The 16,526-nt window shown below is 41.3% G+C and overlaps 2 protein-coding genes across 2 annotated transcripts in view; both read right to left on the bottom strand.

The window, feature by feature from the left end:
- Positions 1-9,547, bottom strand: part of LOC133378746 (polycystin-1-like) — a 35,226-nt gene extending 25,679 nt beyond the window's left edge. Inside the window, exons 1-5 of the mRNA XM_061613372.1 lie at positions 9,205-9,547; positions 6,954-7,113; positions 6,240-6,498; positions 4,110-4,305; positions 2,421-2,588 (exon numbers count right to left, since the gene is read on the bottom strand). Of these exons, the coding sequence (XP_061469356.1) occupies positions 2,421-2,588; positions 4,110-4,305; positions 6,240-6,498; positions 6,954-7,113; positions 9,205-9,547 (1,126 nt within the window). The remainder of the gene's footprint in view (positions 1-2,420; positions 2,589-4,109; positions 4,306-6,239; positions 6,499-6,953; positions 7,114-9,204) is intronic.
- A 5,484-nt stretch (positions 9,548-15,031) lies between these two features.
- LOC133378744 (polycystin-1-like) overlaps positions 15,032-16,526 on the bottom strand; it is a 34,731-nt gene continuing 33,236 nt past the window's right edge. Inside the window, exons 15-16 of the mRNA XM_061613371.1 lie at positions 15,665-15,947; positions 15,032-15,261 (exon numbers count right to left, since the gene is read on the bottom strand). Of these exons, the coding sequence (XP_061469355.1) occupies positions 15,032-15,261; positions 15,665-15,947 (513 nt within the window). The remainder of the gene's footprint in view (positions 15,262-15,664; positions 15,948-16,526) is intronic.

Raw genomic sequence — 16,526 nt, 5'->3', positions numbered from 1 at the left:
TCTATTTCATTTTGACGAATCTGCTTGTTCACGATGCCACTAACTGTTCTGATGCTGTGAACTAAATTTGTTTTGCATTCCTGAACATATAAGAGATAAGGCAGGCTGTATTGTCTACACTGTGATGTCATCAGGCTTGAATTATTAACACAATTGTTGCTGAAATAAGAAGTGGTTGTTGTTTTTTTCTTCATGGTTTTAAGAATGGCAATCAAGAAAGTGGCTGAGAATCTGGAAGTAATTATGTTTCAGAAAATAATGGATGAGATTGAGATAACGAAACAAACCCTGAGACAGGGTAGAATGGAGATGAATTTGGCAAAATGAACCAGGAGCTTAAAGAAATAGGGGATCTTGTGAGAGAGGAGATTGATGAGATCAGAGATGAGAAAAGAAAAATTAAAGGGAAGATGCAAGCCCTGGAGATTGGAACAAATGTGGAATTGGAAAAAGACCTGGACTTTATGGATATTAGAGATAAAGTTTACTGTTTGGAATTCAACGTTGTCTCTGAAGAAATTAATGAAGATATTAGAGATATTAATGTCTTGGATAAATTTCTGGACTGGAATGATGTGATGGAGCTTGACATAGAAAAAATCTATGGAATTAACTACAGATATGTGACAATGGACAAACTCTCAAGAGATGTGCCAGTGCATTTTGTAAAAAAAAAGATATGACCTTGCAACAATATTTCAGCAACATATTCAGAATTGATGGCAAGGAAATATTTGTGAGAAAGGAAATTCCCATTAGACTTTTATTATATGACTATGGCTATGATAGCAAGATTATTATGGGATACTGACGATGGAAGAATGGCTACTGAAATTACTGGACTTAACAGGATTATTGAAGATGGAAGATGGAATTAACATTGATAATGGAAGAATGGCTATTGAAATTATTGGACCTAACAGATTTGATGAGGTGGATTAAATATTTGTGAGAAAGGAAATTCCCATTAGACTCTTATTATATGACTATGGCTATGACAGCAAGTTTATTATGGGATACTGATAATGGAAGAATGGCTATTGAAATTATTGGACCTAACAGATTTGATGAGATGGATTAATCGATATGTTTATTTGGAGAAAAATTGATAGATATATTTCTCAAGGAAGTGAAACCTCTCTTTGACTTTTTGTGTAAAGAATAAAGTAATGTCTATGAGATTTGATGATTAATTAAGATAACTACTGGAGGAAAGTGATTTTGTAATATAATTTAAGAGACAGGATTGTTATATATTGTAGACCTATAACTGATCTGCGACAAATCGGAAGTCAACATTTTATTTTATTGTTTAATTATTTTTGTTTTGTTTTGTTATGTTTTTGAAAATTTGAATAAAAATTAATGATAAAAAAAGAAAATTGGTTATCTGGATATTACAATGCAGTTCTCGAAACAAGCAATGTTTACAGTGATCATAATCATAATAATTGTAATAATGTTATAATACTAATAATATAATCAGTTTATTATCCACCCTTCACCGAAAGATCCCAGGGTGGGACACAACAGTATAAAATACAATATTCATTACAGTTGAAAACAAAATACATATATAAGGGAAATTGTGCATAAAATAATATATTAGTGAAAATAGCATACAAAAAAGCATTATAAGAGGGGAAATTGCTTATGAAAATATATACTGCCTACAAAAGCTGATGAATTTTCTAAAAAAAATTGCAAATTGTTGTTGAAATGCAGAGAACTGAATTTCATATTGGAAAAATGTAAAACCAAGAGAATCAAAACTGACAAATCCTTCCATCCTTAGTGAGGAGAGAGCTTAATCATGAGTCCCGGTTCAGATGACACACTAAGCCAACCCTTGGCTCAGCACAGCAGCTAAACGGACAGAGAAGAACAAAGCAGCGGCAAACTCCTCTCCAGGAGCCTGCATGTTCTCACGGCCTGGCTTAGTGTGTCATGTGAACTCAGTCAGTGTGTAATCAGGTGATGGAAACTAAACTTGACAAATTCACGGAGGGTAGCTGTATTAAGGGCTATTAGTCAGAATAGCTAAATGAAGCAAAATGCCAGATTCCAGGACAAATAATCAGGGAAGGCTAGCACCATCACAGGCTGCTTGTGAAAACTCAGAAGTGTCTGGCTACCTAAAGTTGGATAATTCATTCTGCTCATGGCAAATTGCAAGACCAGAATTTATTAACTGTGGTCACTTTGCTTTTTGCTTTGCAGCATTGTGTAGTGGTTAGAGTGTTTAACCAGAACCAGGGAGACCTTGCTTCAGATCCTCACTCAGCCAGGCTTACTATATCTCAGCCTCAGGATGAAACAGGAGGCAGGGAAAATGTGTACCTTGCCTTGAGCTCCTTGGACAAAAGGCAGAATATAAATTTATTAAAATTTAAAAATTGAACAAAGATCATGAGTCATACCGGTGTTATCATGCCAGATGTGGATCTTCCAGATCTCTCCTAGGTTTGTATCTGTTTCTATTTGGAAAATATCCTGGTTATTTCTCTGGAAGGCCCAGCCCTTGTCCAGGTGGCGATAGCCACTTTTGTTCAGCCCATATAATCTGATGCCTATATGGGCTGTGGTACCTTCAAAAGATACATAGATAGCATAAGGTAATATTCAGTTAAACTCTTGCGAATCATTAGCTCTTTATAACAAAGAGTCTTGTGGCACCTTAGAAATTGACAAATGTATTACGGCATATGCTTTTGTGAACCAACACAAGCAAAAAAGGGATTGAGAGACAGCCTCCAGCCTCCAGCCTCCAAAGCTGAACTCAAACACTGAGTTGGGTGTGAGAGAGAAAAATGATACTAAGTACTGCTGAATGGTATGAGAAAATGAAATACAACTTTAATTTCACAAAAGAATTTTCAGACATAATAAGGGTATAAATAAAATCGCTAAAATGCCATCGGAAATGAAATAATCAATCCAGGTCAATGACTGATCAACAAACTATTGTGGCAAATAATTAATAAATTATGCCTAAGACCAAATGTGTTTCAAACGTGTGGGTCTTTCTCTGTGGTCAAAAGTTTTTTTTAATATAGAGCTTGTCACAGAAAATGTAGCCACTTGGCTAGTCAGTCACTCATAACCATGACATTTCTATGCCCAAATGTAATCATGATGGTGGGTCAGCTAATATAAAAGGTAGCATTTTTCTAATAGTGGTGCCTGCCCAGTCGCATACATCTTTGAGGCATCTTCCAAAGTTCTGGTTTCAGAAGTCACCTACCCACCATCACCATCTGAAGCGGACAGCTTCCCCAGCCTCTCAAGGCTTCCATCTCTAGCCCTCCATCCTACAGGTCTCTCTCAATACAGAGCCACTTTGCCATTGCACTCATATTACAGAATTCCACACTTGAGTCATTTTTGGAAAAGACTGGCTGGTGACTCTCTTTTCATACCACAATAGTACTTTCCTATACAAGAGCCATATATGTCTGATGATATCACTTCCTTAGTGACGCTAAAGAGAATGGCCTGCTGTCAGATCTCATTATCCCAAATGTATACACATGCACAAAACCCACTTGTTAACTAAAGGTCTCCACATACATAAAACCCAATTCTTCCAAAAGCATGCATTCACACACCACCCTGACTGAAGTGAGGCATTTCACAGTGTATATTTTAATTATTATTTGTTTGTTGGCATTGACAATGCTTCCTCCCCCTCTGAAGCAAGTCCAATAATAGTTTCAAAGCAAAATGTGAAGCTGATGAAGGGTGTCTCAACAAGAAATGCCAAGTGGTAGGGATGTCACTGCAGAATTGGAAATCGTGGAGGTGGGGCAGATAAAAGAAAAGAGTCAAAGTTACAAGCTCTCACCAACCACGCCTCCAAACCAGACAAACTATGTCATTTCAGATCACATGATTGCTCAGGTAGTTGTGGTGAAGTCTCCAAAATCCATACACTCAGTCATTAAAAAGCAGCAGCAGCAGCAGCAGAAGAAGAAGAAGAATGCAACATTTGGGAGAAATAGTTTCTCAGAAGTGAGCAGAAGATGTGAACACCAGGAGGAAAAGGAAAACTGAAAGTATTTTAAACTGCAGAATGGATTGTCAGGCAATACCCTGACTGTTCCCCATACCTGAGCCTCTTTTCCAACCAGTCTTCACCATCACCCAGTACTTGTACCGTCCAGGCTGGCCACACCGTGGGATGATCCCTACCCGAGTGATGTCAATATCGTCCAGCTTGTGGGATATCAGTGCTATCCCCACGTAGATGGAGAAAAGAACACAGCAGGTGATCACTGCCAATGGACTCTGCCAGGAATGCTTCCTCTGAAAAAAAAGAATAATCATAACCCAGACCAGGACTGATAGGGGGTGGCAGGGTAGAAGAGGAGGGCTACAGGCTAACCAACCAGTGGGGCACCTGTGGAGAAACTCTAACAAGATGCGGTGGTCAGCATTTTCATCCCTGAGTCACAAAAGAATCATGAAGAGTGGTTCTCCATTGTTTATTTGGACAATTTATAGACCACTTATTTTCAAATTCTAAGTAGTTTGTACCATAGGGCATTTGAGCATTATTTAGCTGTTCATGTTTTCACCATTTGAATTAGACCTGAGCTGGCTACAACTGCACGTATTTGAATCTGTGTATGTGAGGAGCCACTTTTGTCTTTCCCATTCATTGCAACAAACTATCCCTTTTATGTCTGACCCTGCCTTCTAATTTGTTGATTTTATTATGCTGATGAAGTACTGACAGGGCATGCTTGTCCACAGATAGCTGCACTCTCACCTTGGTTTGTTTTTTTTAAATTCTCCTCCCAAGAAGTGTGCAAAAACACACAGGCAATTGTAAATTTGTCTCTGCAGTTTTCTGGCTTTATGCAAATCTGAGGGATCAAAAGGGGAGGGGGAAGGCTAAGTTCCTGACACCCCTTTACTAGCAGGCTGGAAAAGAAAGGAAAGCAATTGTAAATTCTCAGCACACACTTTCCAGATTGCTGGCCACTATATCTGGTGTAGAAATGTTTGATGTGGTTTGCTTGTGCAGTTTTCTGTTTTTGTGCAAATCTGAGCAATCAAAAGAAAAAATATCATTTCAGGAGTGCACTGAAATAGTTTCAAGCACAGCCAGAACAGACATGAAAGCACTGAGAAAGTAGTGGGCACGGAAAGGGAAATAGCAGAAAGTGACAATCCACCCACCCCCAAACACCAAAACAAATTGTCTGCAACCCTGAGTGGATCAGTTTGCCTCCCATTTTTCTCACAATGTATTGGATTATTCCTGTACTGGGTAAATCAAAAATTACAGGGGAAAAGCATTGAGACTGTGTTGTTTGAGGGTAACATCATGTGGACTATGCAAATTAAATGGAAATGCAAACAATTGCAAAAACACAGTAAACTTCATTGTGGAGAAGTCCTAAATTATATTTATATTTATATTTATTTATATTTATATTTATATTTATATTGCACATAATGCAATTCAGAAGGAGGGATATGCACAGTGTCATCATACCTCACCCTCCCCAACCCCATCCCTTGCCCAACTGATCTCACATTAAAGCCAAGTCAATAATGCTCCTTCCTTACTCCCTAAAGGAGAGAAGGCTGTTGCTAAGTCATTATGGACTGTATATCAGAATATGCCAAGCCACAAAAGTTGAAACTTAACCATTTATTTTTATAACTTTTATAGGCTGTACATTTGTTTGATCATCCAAGTTCCATTATTTTATTATAAATTTATCCTTCAGCTGTTTTATTTAATTGCTATTTTCATTTGGTGTGGATATCTGTTGTATGTTGTTGCTGTATGCCCAATAGATGGCATGTGTCTTCATGCTTGACATGTGAAGTTTGTTGTATTCCGGAAAAATTGATTAAAACAGAATGTGTTTTTACCACCTTGTGACACAACATGAAGCCAAACGCGCATGCACACATACACACCAGCCATATATGGTAACTCATCATAAGGGCATATATAAAATTCCGGGTGCTTTGGCTTGCTTGCCTGGGACTGCAAAAAATAAGTAACTGTCAAGCATTTGATGGATCTCTATACATAGCTGGAGTGTTATCTTCAGTAAGGTGGGTCACAGATTGAGTAGGCCTGGAATAACCTCATTGTTTGGGTCATGTAGTACCTCAAGGAGATTAATGTTAGCAGGATGGTGCCCAGTGACTGACAGGAGTCTTGCTCAGTTCCCTTCCTTTCACTTGCCTAACTGAAACAGAAGTTCTTAACTCACCGGTGGCAAGAAGACAACACTGTGAGGAGGCACAAAGAGACTACCGCCAAAGATTGTGAGATGCTCCGTCAGGCACACAATCTCCTTGGGACTGGTGGCGGCTGTTGGGGTCACTCCATCTGCACCCCACTGCTTGCTAGGAAAATGGAAATACTGGCAAAGACTGGCAAAAACAGAGATGTGGGCACCAACAGGAGAGCAGCAGAAGTGACTGGTGATGTTGATGTAGTATTCCTGATGAGTGTCATTGAGATGGTGACTGAATGGAAGAAGTTGACAGCCACAAATTAGCTTGAGTTTAGTGCAAATGACAAACATACAATAATGTCACCCATCCATGAAGGATGCTGCACTGTCAACATTCCAGGGAACATAAATAATCACTGCAGCCAAGTTTTGATCAGAGTGAAGGAGGAGCACTAAACCAAGGACAACATGCCTCCATATCTTTTGAACACTTGCTGTGTTCTGCTCAGAAGTGATCTGACATTTACAATCATATGCCATGCTATGCTCAGCTAGCATATATCTGTGCTGGATACATGCCATGACTGGGTAGTGGCGGTTAGCCTTTTACCTGTGCAGAACTGGGATTCCCACTTTGGCTGTATGGTTCACAGTGACAATAGCACAAGGAGTTGGCAATGGGCACAAATTCAAGGTCAGACATAGTCTCAGAGAGATTCAGAGATAAAAAGATTGACCATCACTTACAGAGGTGAAATTAAGAGGGTGACCTCCCTGCTGCGGCTTTCTTCCAGACCATTAGAAAAGACAATTTCCTCCTTCAACGTACAGTGGAACTCATTGGGAGATGGAGCATTATGTCCATAAAGATAAAGTGAGGGATCATTCTCCCGGCTGGAGTCCAACCCTAGAAAGAGAAGAGAGGTCAGTTTTAGTATGTTTGCAACAGCTACAGAAAATAAAGAATGAAAAAAAGAGAGGGATGAAGCAGTACCATTTTGGCTGAGAAGACTGAAATGATTAATGATCCTAGTCCTGTGGATGAACTGATGAATCATGGTGTTACATCTCATACCACCATCTCTCTTTGCACTACCTAGTAAAGGTGTTCACTTCCTATTGCTGGCTATAGGTTTTGAATGGCATTGCCTCTTAGAATCTGTTCAAACTTTATTTCAAACTGATATTCTCCTCTAATATTACTTCCTTCCATGCATGCGTGCTTGACGTCACTTTTTATAAACACAGTTTTCCAGTTTTCTTTGTCCCTTCACTCCTCCACTGTTTTTTAAAAGAATCACTTCTCATATCACTTTTTACAGATTCACATCTAAGATATGGTCTTAAGGTGCATGAACATGTCTCTTCTCTAAAATCTATGAATCCCAGTCTGTTGATCATAAGATCTGCATTTAATGAGAACCTAATTTGCAGTTTTTGAACCAATACGCAAGCCAAAACGTAATTATCCTTTGAAATTTGCACTTCTCTGAATTTTGCAATGCAGTTCTCCATCCAAACAGTATGGACAAAAATGCATATATTGGGGAAAGTATGCATAAAAATGCATACATTCATGAATATAACATTAAAAAATGTTTTATTTAGGGGAATTTGCTTGCCAAAATGTGTATATTAGTCAAAACTGCATTCAAAAATTTGTATATTAGGAGAAATTTTCACTAAAATGCTGACACATTTTTGTGAGATTTTTAAAGAATGAAAACAAATTGCCACAGAAATGTGGAAAACTGAATTTAGGATTGGAAAAACCAGAAACTGAGAGAAACCAAAACTGGCAGATTTATCTATCCCTAATATCCCAGCTTTTGCCACATGTAGATGTAAGTTAAGATCACCATGTGTTGACTTTACCACATGAAAACTGAACGTTAACAATCCAGTCTTAGGCCTAGCTCTCATTCAGGTAGCAAACCTGTGTCTGGGCTGTACCACTTCAGGCTATGGCCTGGTTTGCCCATAATGGCCAGCTATGCCTTAGCATAAATGAGCAAGCAGGCTGGTTCCTGGAGAGAAAATTGCAGCCTCTTTGTTCCTGCTCCTTTCTTGCTACTGCCACCCCTACCTAGAGCCAAGCCATGTTTTGGCTTAGCTTTATGTGCAAAACTTGGGGGCCTTGCCGCCAAAACTTGGGGGCCTTCACTCCAAACAAACCACAAGCTATAACCAAGGTTTGTTTTTGATTTACCAGTCATGGTTTGTTTGGTGGAGACAAACCATGAGTTTGGGCTTGCATGTAATGCTAACTGAGCCCTGGGCAGCTTGGCAGCAGCAGAACTAAAGGAGGAGTGAAGCAGCCACAGTTTTCTCTCTTGATACCAGCAAGCTTGCTCTTTCACAGTTAACCATACTGTTATATACAAACGAGGTCATGGGGTCTCATGTGACTGACATGCAAAAATATTTTCTACACATAGGCAACAGCATGTCAGGGAGAGGCTAAGATCATTTTTTAATGGAGAAGCATTCAATCATGTTTGCCATCTCTAGTCTGAAGTGGTATAGCCCAGGCAGAGGTTTACCATCACAGAGAGATGTGTAGTAAAGTCAGAAAAATACAAAGCACCCGTGCACCTCCAAGTGAGGTCATGCATGTCTAAGATATATTTATTTGGACATTTTCCTGTGCATCTGTATCAGTACATTTATGTATTAACATTGTTAGTAACTTCCTCTGTATTCATGAGAGCTACTGATGAGCCATTCACCAAAATGGGAACCAAGTGTGCCCCTGTTCACACCGGCAATTTAACATGAATGAACAAAAGAAAGGTTGAAAAAATAACTACTAGTAAATGTTAGAATGGATGATCTCTTGCTCTAAGCAGAGGACTATCGTTTTGGAGAGGCCTGATCATGCTTGCTGCTCATCCATGGGGAATACCCTATCAAAGGACATAATGAAAAGAACTCCTGGTCTTAGCCTCCTTGAGCTTTCTCCACTGTTCAGCTCCCCTTTCTTTTCTGCCACACTTACCCTCCATCACAGTGAAACTGACATGAATGTGTATCCCTGTAGCATTGCTGCCTGATGCCACTGTCACCGTAAGGTTAACTGAGCCTTCTGGTGGGATGACAATTAGTGTCTGGGGCAAGTCTTGTGGCTTCTGCTGTCCAACTGGCAATCGAAGGCTGATAGAGTTCTCCTTGGGTAAGTTGGCAACTGAGATTGGAGTCCCAGCTGGAGTGGTGAACTCCAGAAGTCCAAGGCAGGTGGAAATAGTGGAGTTGGTATAGTAGTTGAAAGGGAAGGGGTTGACAGCCAAGTCCATGATGACCTGCACAACCTCCTGACTTTCTACCAGCTGTTCAGCAAGCATCCTGGGCACATGGAAGAGACACTTATCAGAGGGGATCATGCACAGCAAGTTGCTGGTGTCTGCCCTCTTCCCCTGAACATGGATCTCAGAGACAGACAGTGACAGAGTCTCCTCATTCAGCACACGAGACTTCATCAAGGACTTCATTAGAGCATGAGTGAGATTGAAAGCTGATGGGACCTGATTCCCGAGATCTGGTTCCCTTGACAAGCCACTGTGTGTATTCACAACTGTGTGTGGTCTCGTATCTTCAGTAGTTAACATTCTTCCTGAGAACAACATTATACATATCAGGGGACACAGTCATTTAGCCACTCACTCCTATACCTATTTTCATCACCTCCATTTAAGGGATTAGTTTTGCTTAATGACCTGAGCACACAGCCCACTCAGTGAGGGCTTTCATTCTGTCTTCTCTGACAAATCTGCCAGAAAGGACAGCTTTTCTTTCATGCCATCTGTGCATAGAAAAGAAAAGAAAAGAAACCAAAAAGGCCAAAATTATTTGACCAACTCCCAGAAATACATGTGCCTGTAGTACATAAGACCTTTGCTTGGCACGTGTGTCTTGTCCATTGTTCACTGTTGCTATGTAATGTAATAAAGTAACTTAGGTATTTGACTTTTTGGAGTCAACCCTTGGCACTGATAATGAAAACTGACATTGATTCTTTTTTCTTTTTTAGGGGCAACATAAGAACAAAGGCAAAGGAGAAAGGAAGCTATGGGAGGTATCTATTATTAAAATTAATAGGAAAATAAATTGTTTGGATGATTTCTACAATTTGGGAAGAAGCTATGCCAGGAGGAAGTTCTGTCTACTTTTTATTCCACACAATTACAAAGTATGTGATGCAATTTTTTAAAAAAATCTGTCTTTTTGGATACTCTTTTCATGGCAAAAGAGTAGGCAGACTTTTGAGTTACACAAAACTCTTGCTACACAGAAGTGAAAAGTAGTCAATCCTCGGCTTTATTGCCAGTAGCATAACTCATTAGTGCAAACATTTCAGTTGTTCAAGAGAGCCTACTCTCTTATAACACAACCTGAACACCATGAACAATACATTCACTAATGAGGGTTGCAGAATATTGTAATTTGAATGTCTGTGGCACTGCTACCTGAGAACCATACCTTCACAATAAAATTAGCTAACTATCCTGAAAGGATTACAATCAGGGATTGGGGAAAATCCAATGCAAATATGTTTTTGTCCAACAAAATGCATAACGTAGGAAGGCTGTATATGTTTTATTCTCTAAAGCCAGCAGGATCATTTGCTTAACTCATACCTCCTGAGTCTTTTCTTGTACACATACAGTACCTATTCACTAACAGCACAATCCTGTACATTCTACAGGATCACACCCTATGTTCCACTGAGTTGCATAGGACTTGCTCCCAGGTAAGCAGGCACAGGACTGCATCCCTAATGTCTTGTTGCCATTGGTTATCTATTGTGCAAACATGCACTTGAAATTCAATAGGACAAAAAGGTATGGGGAACGATTTGAAATGGAGGAAGGCAGGCAGAAAGAACTGGTCATTCCCTTCGCCCCACCTCCAGCTCATCACTATCCACTCCTCCTCTAGAAGCAAAGGAGGAGGAGGAGGAGGGAGGGAGAGAAGGAGGGAAAGAGTGGGAAGAAAGGCCATTGAGCTCCCTTAATGTAACATGGCTATCTGAATGTAACATAGTTTGGTCCTGAGTTTTTGTTAGCCTATAATGCCCATCCTAACCCCTTAGGATTGTGGCAGTGGTGGCTGGTTGCTCCATGTCAGTGGGGCAATGGAATCCACTCTGGGTTTTAGTGTGAACTTTTGGGAATAGGTTTCAGGCCCTTGGACAGCTCCTCAGACTAAAACCTGGAGCACATTTCACTACCCCACTGATATGGAGCCATTAGGCACTGCTGGATTGTGGTGGCATTAAAAAAATCTAAATAAATGTTTTTAATTGCTGTAAACCGCTCAGAGAGATTCGGCTATGGGGCGGTATATAAATGTAACAAATAAATAAAATAAATAAATAAAGGAAGGAAGGAAGACAACAAGTAGTTTTGCTTCTGTGGGCTAGAAACCCTGCTGTTCTATGGCTTTCCCTACAGCAGCTCTAGGTTAGTGTACAGGGGTGGAGAGGGGGGAAGACCAAATTAATCATGGCTCCAGATTCACAAGTACAGCCCTACGGCCTCCACTATAGCAGCTGTCTGCCCTTGTTGCCTACCAAGGATTGCCAAGATGCTGTTGCCAGTGGATGAAGGGGTTTCATGACCTTCTTCTGTTTCGTTGTTGATGACTTGGATCATTCTCTTGGCAGCTTCCAGCACCTGGGTACGAGATCCAAGGCTGAGCTCTTCTGGGAATGTCTGATGTTGGGAAAAAGAGGCCTTATTTACTGTTTGCCCAAAGACAATTGTCCTCATTGAAAGAATGCATCAAGAAACACCCCTCTACTTCCCAGACCCCATCTTACTTTTCTTTCATCATTCACAATGATTTCTTAGTTTGTCAGATAACACAAAAATAGTCCATATTGTATCCAACGGGATTTCCTCTTCCTCTCCTTTCCCCTCAAGCCCATAAAATCTGCTCCAGAGGGTCCCCTAACTCTCTGGAGCAGGTCTGGAAGGTGCACCAGGGGTGTGTGCAGGGGAGAGGAGAGGAGGGGAACATTCCGTGGCACAAGCAGAAGTCTGCTGCTCAAGCAGAATAGCAGCGTTGGATACAACCCAGAAAAATAAGGTACTGCAGGAGGCACATGGTTGTTCTTGCTCACTAACTCACAATGGAATACTTTGTCTTCTGTTTAAGGAAAGAGAGAAAGCTCCTGAGATGGGCAATGAGATGTCAAAACCAACAGACCAGCACTAGCACAGATTTTGTTGGGGGGGGGGGAAGGAGGAGGTACTATGAAAGGGCAGCAAATAGTCAGCTATTCAGTTTATTTTACTTTTACTACTATAGGGGTGCCATTAGATTTCCTGCCTCGGTCAGAAAAGGAGACCTACCACACATGCTCTCAGTGCTGCACTGAGCTGAGCAACATCCTTCACGTTAGAGATATTCAGGGAGGCCAGGGCCACAGTGACGTTGCTGCGGATGGAGATCCGGTCCCCCAACTCCATCATGTTATCCCCTCTTCCCAAATCCTGAAAAACTCATATGAATCACTATTCTGGGATAGAGTACTGCAAAAAAAAATACTGCCCAAACAAGAATAATGCATATTTTATTTATTATCAAAGGAGATTAGGACAATGTAGAACATAATCTGATAAAACATCAACATGGTTAAAATATATAAAATACATCTAAATGTTTTTTTAAAAAACACATATTCAGCCAATTTCTATAATACAATATCATGACCTCAGTAACTTTTGGGCACTAAATCCGTTTCATCCCCCCAAAAGCTAGGGTGAACAAGTGCATCTTCAGTTAGCACCTAAGTGTTAACAACAGGGACAAGCGTAGTTGCAAGGGTAAGAAATTCCACAGTTGGGGTGCCACAATGGAAAAGACCCTGTCTCATATCACTACATAAAAGACTCTAGCTGTTCCTGAGACCATGTGAGTAGTACAAAAGGGCAGGGCATAGCAGCTTGACAGGAGGTGGTCTTAGTATACTACTCATGTGAAGGGCCCTCCCTCATGGATCTCAAGGCCCAGGTCAGCGGGCATTATTAGCATACATACAGATGTAAAGGATTCTCCACCACCACCAAGTGCTTACTTTATTCAGCAGACTTATGAGAGCCAGGGAGTATGGAATCACCTCCTGTGGGTTTCCTTGCTGGACCACACCCCACAGCTCTGACTGGCTCTTGTTCTTCAACCAGCTGGTTATGGTCTTGAATCCTGAAGGAAGTTCAGGCACAGCGAGAGTCAAGGTTCTGAAAGGGAAAGCAGACAGTTATATAATTTAGAAGCAATGGTTAGTGAACTCCAGAATAAGGACAAACTCATTGTGGGTCTCAAATAGGTGAACATATGTGTAGTTGAACAAAAGATGTTTGTAACCTTGTCAGTGAGAGCTGCTACTTTATTAGTGATCCGTGCATGTGCTCAGACTTCCAAGGTAGATCGCCATGCACTTGGGATGCTGGTGTGTCTTCGTGCATGTGCTTACGGTATTGCACTTGGGCATGTACGTCTCTGATTGGCTGGTGGGGGGGAGGAAGCAGAACATGCGTAGCTGGTGGGCGTTGTATTGAGATTGGCTTGTGGCAGTGGCGTTGCTATGGACACTATGGTTTATGGCCTCAGCTGGGCGCAAGCCCTTTTCATCAGCTGAACCTCTCCCAGCTGCTACCAGAATGGGGGTTTTTTTTGCATTTTTGGCAACGGAGGATTGGCAGCAGCCATCCAAATGGCAGATTCTCATAGTTTGGATTGCTCTGCCCATGGTGAAGCATGCACTTTGCACGCAGAAGTTCTCAGAGGCCAATTCTGCCATCTCCAAGAAGTGCTGGGAAATATTCCTGTCTGAAACTCTGGTGTCAGTCAGTGTGCAGACAATACGGTGCTAATGGGCAAGTGTCTTCCTTGGTATAAGGCAGATTCCTTGGTCTTCTTCACTGAGGTCAGTGGAACTACAATGGAACTTCACTGAAGTCAATGGAACTACAACAAATAGTTTGAAGATGGTAGTCCTACACATAGTTGCCTAGAAATAAATGTCACTTTATATCAATGGGGTTCACACTTACAGCCCAAATCCTGTTCTTGTTTAGTCAGATGTAAATATACTCCTCTCCTTCCTCCTTGCCAGTGCGCAAAGGCAAGTCGCACTTGGAAAGAGAAAGTTTTACAACAATCCTTAAGTAATCGATGCCATAGTAATCCCATCACCGTGAACAGAGGTATCCCCAAAGAAGTAACATTATGACTGCAGCTTTAACTTCTCTCCAGTTAGAAATGAGTCTTGAAAAAGCAACACTGTCTGCCAGGAGCAGCTGACACAGTAAAGCAATGCCAGGGCAGGGCAGGGTGGCGGCAAGGTTAGGGTTGTGTGGGTGCCCCAGAGGGAGTGCCAGATTGGCTCTGCTTCTGTGTCCACACAACCCAGACCTTGCAGCTCTGGTCCTGTACTGTCCTGGCAAGCAAGCAGTGATTGCCAAGAGGGTGGCAAAACAGCACTGTCTGCTCCTAATGTCTGCCTTTTCATTTTTGTTGTAACTCCCTGAAAGAACAAGGAGCAACTCTACTGCAGAGATCTACTACTAGCATGTGTTTTTAAATTGTTTTTTAAAAACATTTAAATTGTGTTTTTAAATTGTTTTTTATGTTTTAAAATTTGTATATTTGTTTTTATTTGCTGTAAACCGCCCAGAGAGGTTCAGCGATGGGGTGGTATATAAATGTAATAAATAAATAAATAAATAAATACTAGGCCCATTCCAAAATCCCACATTTACTACTAATAGTAGTAGATCTACTACTAGATCTACTACTAGGCCCATCCCAAAGAGGTCCCACATTTACTGGTTCAATGCTAAGGTCTTTGCCCCTTGTGAATCTTCCACCTCAACCAGGATGTTGATGCCGGATTGACTGCTACGAGTGCCTGCTGGCAAGAAGCTACTAAATGATGACTTGATCCCTCGATAAAGGCAGGAGTGCCAACAGTGGTTGCTGTGAGGGGAGCACATTTCAGCAGTCAGGGTATAGATTAGCTGCTGCGTAGGGCTGCTGTCCTCATCCATCCAACCTGAAAGAGAAAGGGCAGGAGATACAGAAAGTGATCAGATAGAGGAGGTGTAAAGGTATACACCCTTTCAGCTCAATCACATGAACATAGGGATCCATCCACCTCTCCTTATGGCTCTGACCTTTCCTTTCAATATGGTTCTAGGTGCCTTAGCCAAGAACAAATCTTATGCAATGCAAAGCAACTTTTTTTTACTTCCTGACCAGTAGTGCGGCAATCCAAATTACACATATGACCCAAATCTGTGTAGATTGTCCCTATGGAACCTAAATTTTACAAATTACAATGGTTTCCAGAGAATAGCTCACTGAGCTAGGACTGTCCCAATTCTTTAATGGCACTGAGCTTTCTACAGAGGACTACTCTAATAGTGTGTGTGTGGGGGATCTGTTGAATTACTTACCCATGCACTGAAATCTAACTGGCATCTCCAAGATATAGATATCATTTTGTGGTCTCAGGATGCAGACCCCTCCCCTGGGTGGGTGGTTTGGGGTGAGAGTGATGCTGGATTCTCCCTGGAGTTGTCCTCTAGGCTGAGTGACCAACACGGTGAAAGTGTATTTTACTCCATCCTGCAGGACCCCCTGCCTAATCACCAAGTCACGATTGGAGTCCCCAGTGGAAGTAGTCACATTGTCCAAGGTCAACAGTTGGCCATCAGAACTCTGAGCCTTCCACTTGTACTGCAAGGATCAAAGGGGTGTTTGTTGTGAGCACAGATCTTGATAGCAGAATTACACCTTTTTCTGCACAATACTACCATTGGCTGAGTTCTAGGAAGGAGACTGGAAGGGCAGCATGAACATGGAGAATTGCCTTCCTGATGGGGACAACTAACGTTATGTTAAATGTGTAGTCTGGTATTGCACAATTCTTTTTTAAAGTTTAAACAATAGCCAGGGGAGGGCCCAGTTAGGATTGAGACCATGGAAGGGAGGAGATTTTAAAAACACACACACAAACACCATTCTATGATCCTGATATAAATCCCGCCCCCAGAACTGCTACTTGGCAAAGGAGGGAAGCTCCCACTGGTCCCAAAAACAGTTTGCCTTCTATGCCAAATTACAGTTTTGGGGATGATTTTCATCAGAATTATAGCACAGAAGGAAATGGTACCCCCACACACACACATGCGGACACATACATGCCATAATCCCAGTCATGCCCCCACTGCAGCCTGACTACTATTTAAGGTTGTAAAAATGATTTAGTGCCAAACTGCATGTTTAATATAACATGTAATTTGGCCCTAAGACCCA

The sequence above is a fragment of the Rhineura floridana genome, chromosome 3 (genome assembly GCF_030035675.1).
Source record: "Rhineura floridana isolate rRhiFlo1 chromosome 3, rRhiFlo1.hap2, whole genome shotgun sequence".
Lineage (NCBI taxonomy): Eukaryota > Metazoa > Chordata > Lepidosauria > Squamata > Rhineuridae > Rhineura > Rhineura floridana.
This window is presented reverse-complemented; position numbering and strand designations above follow the sequence as displayed.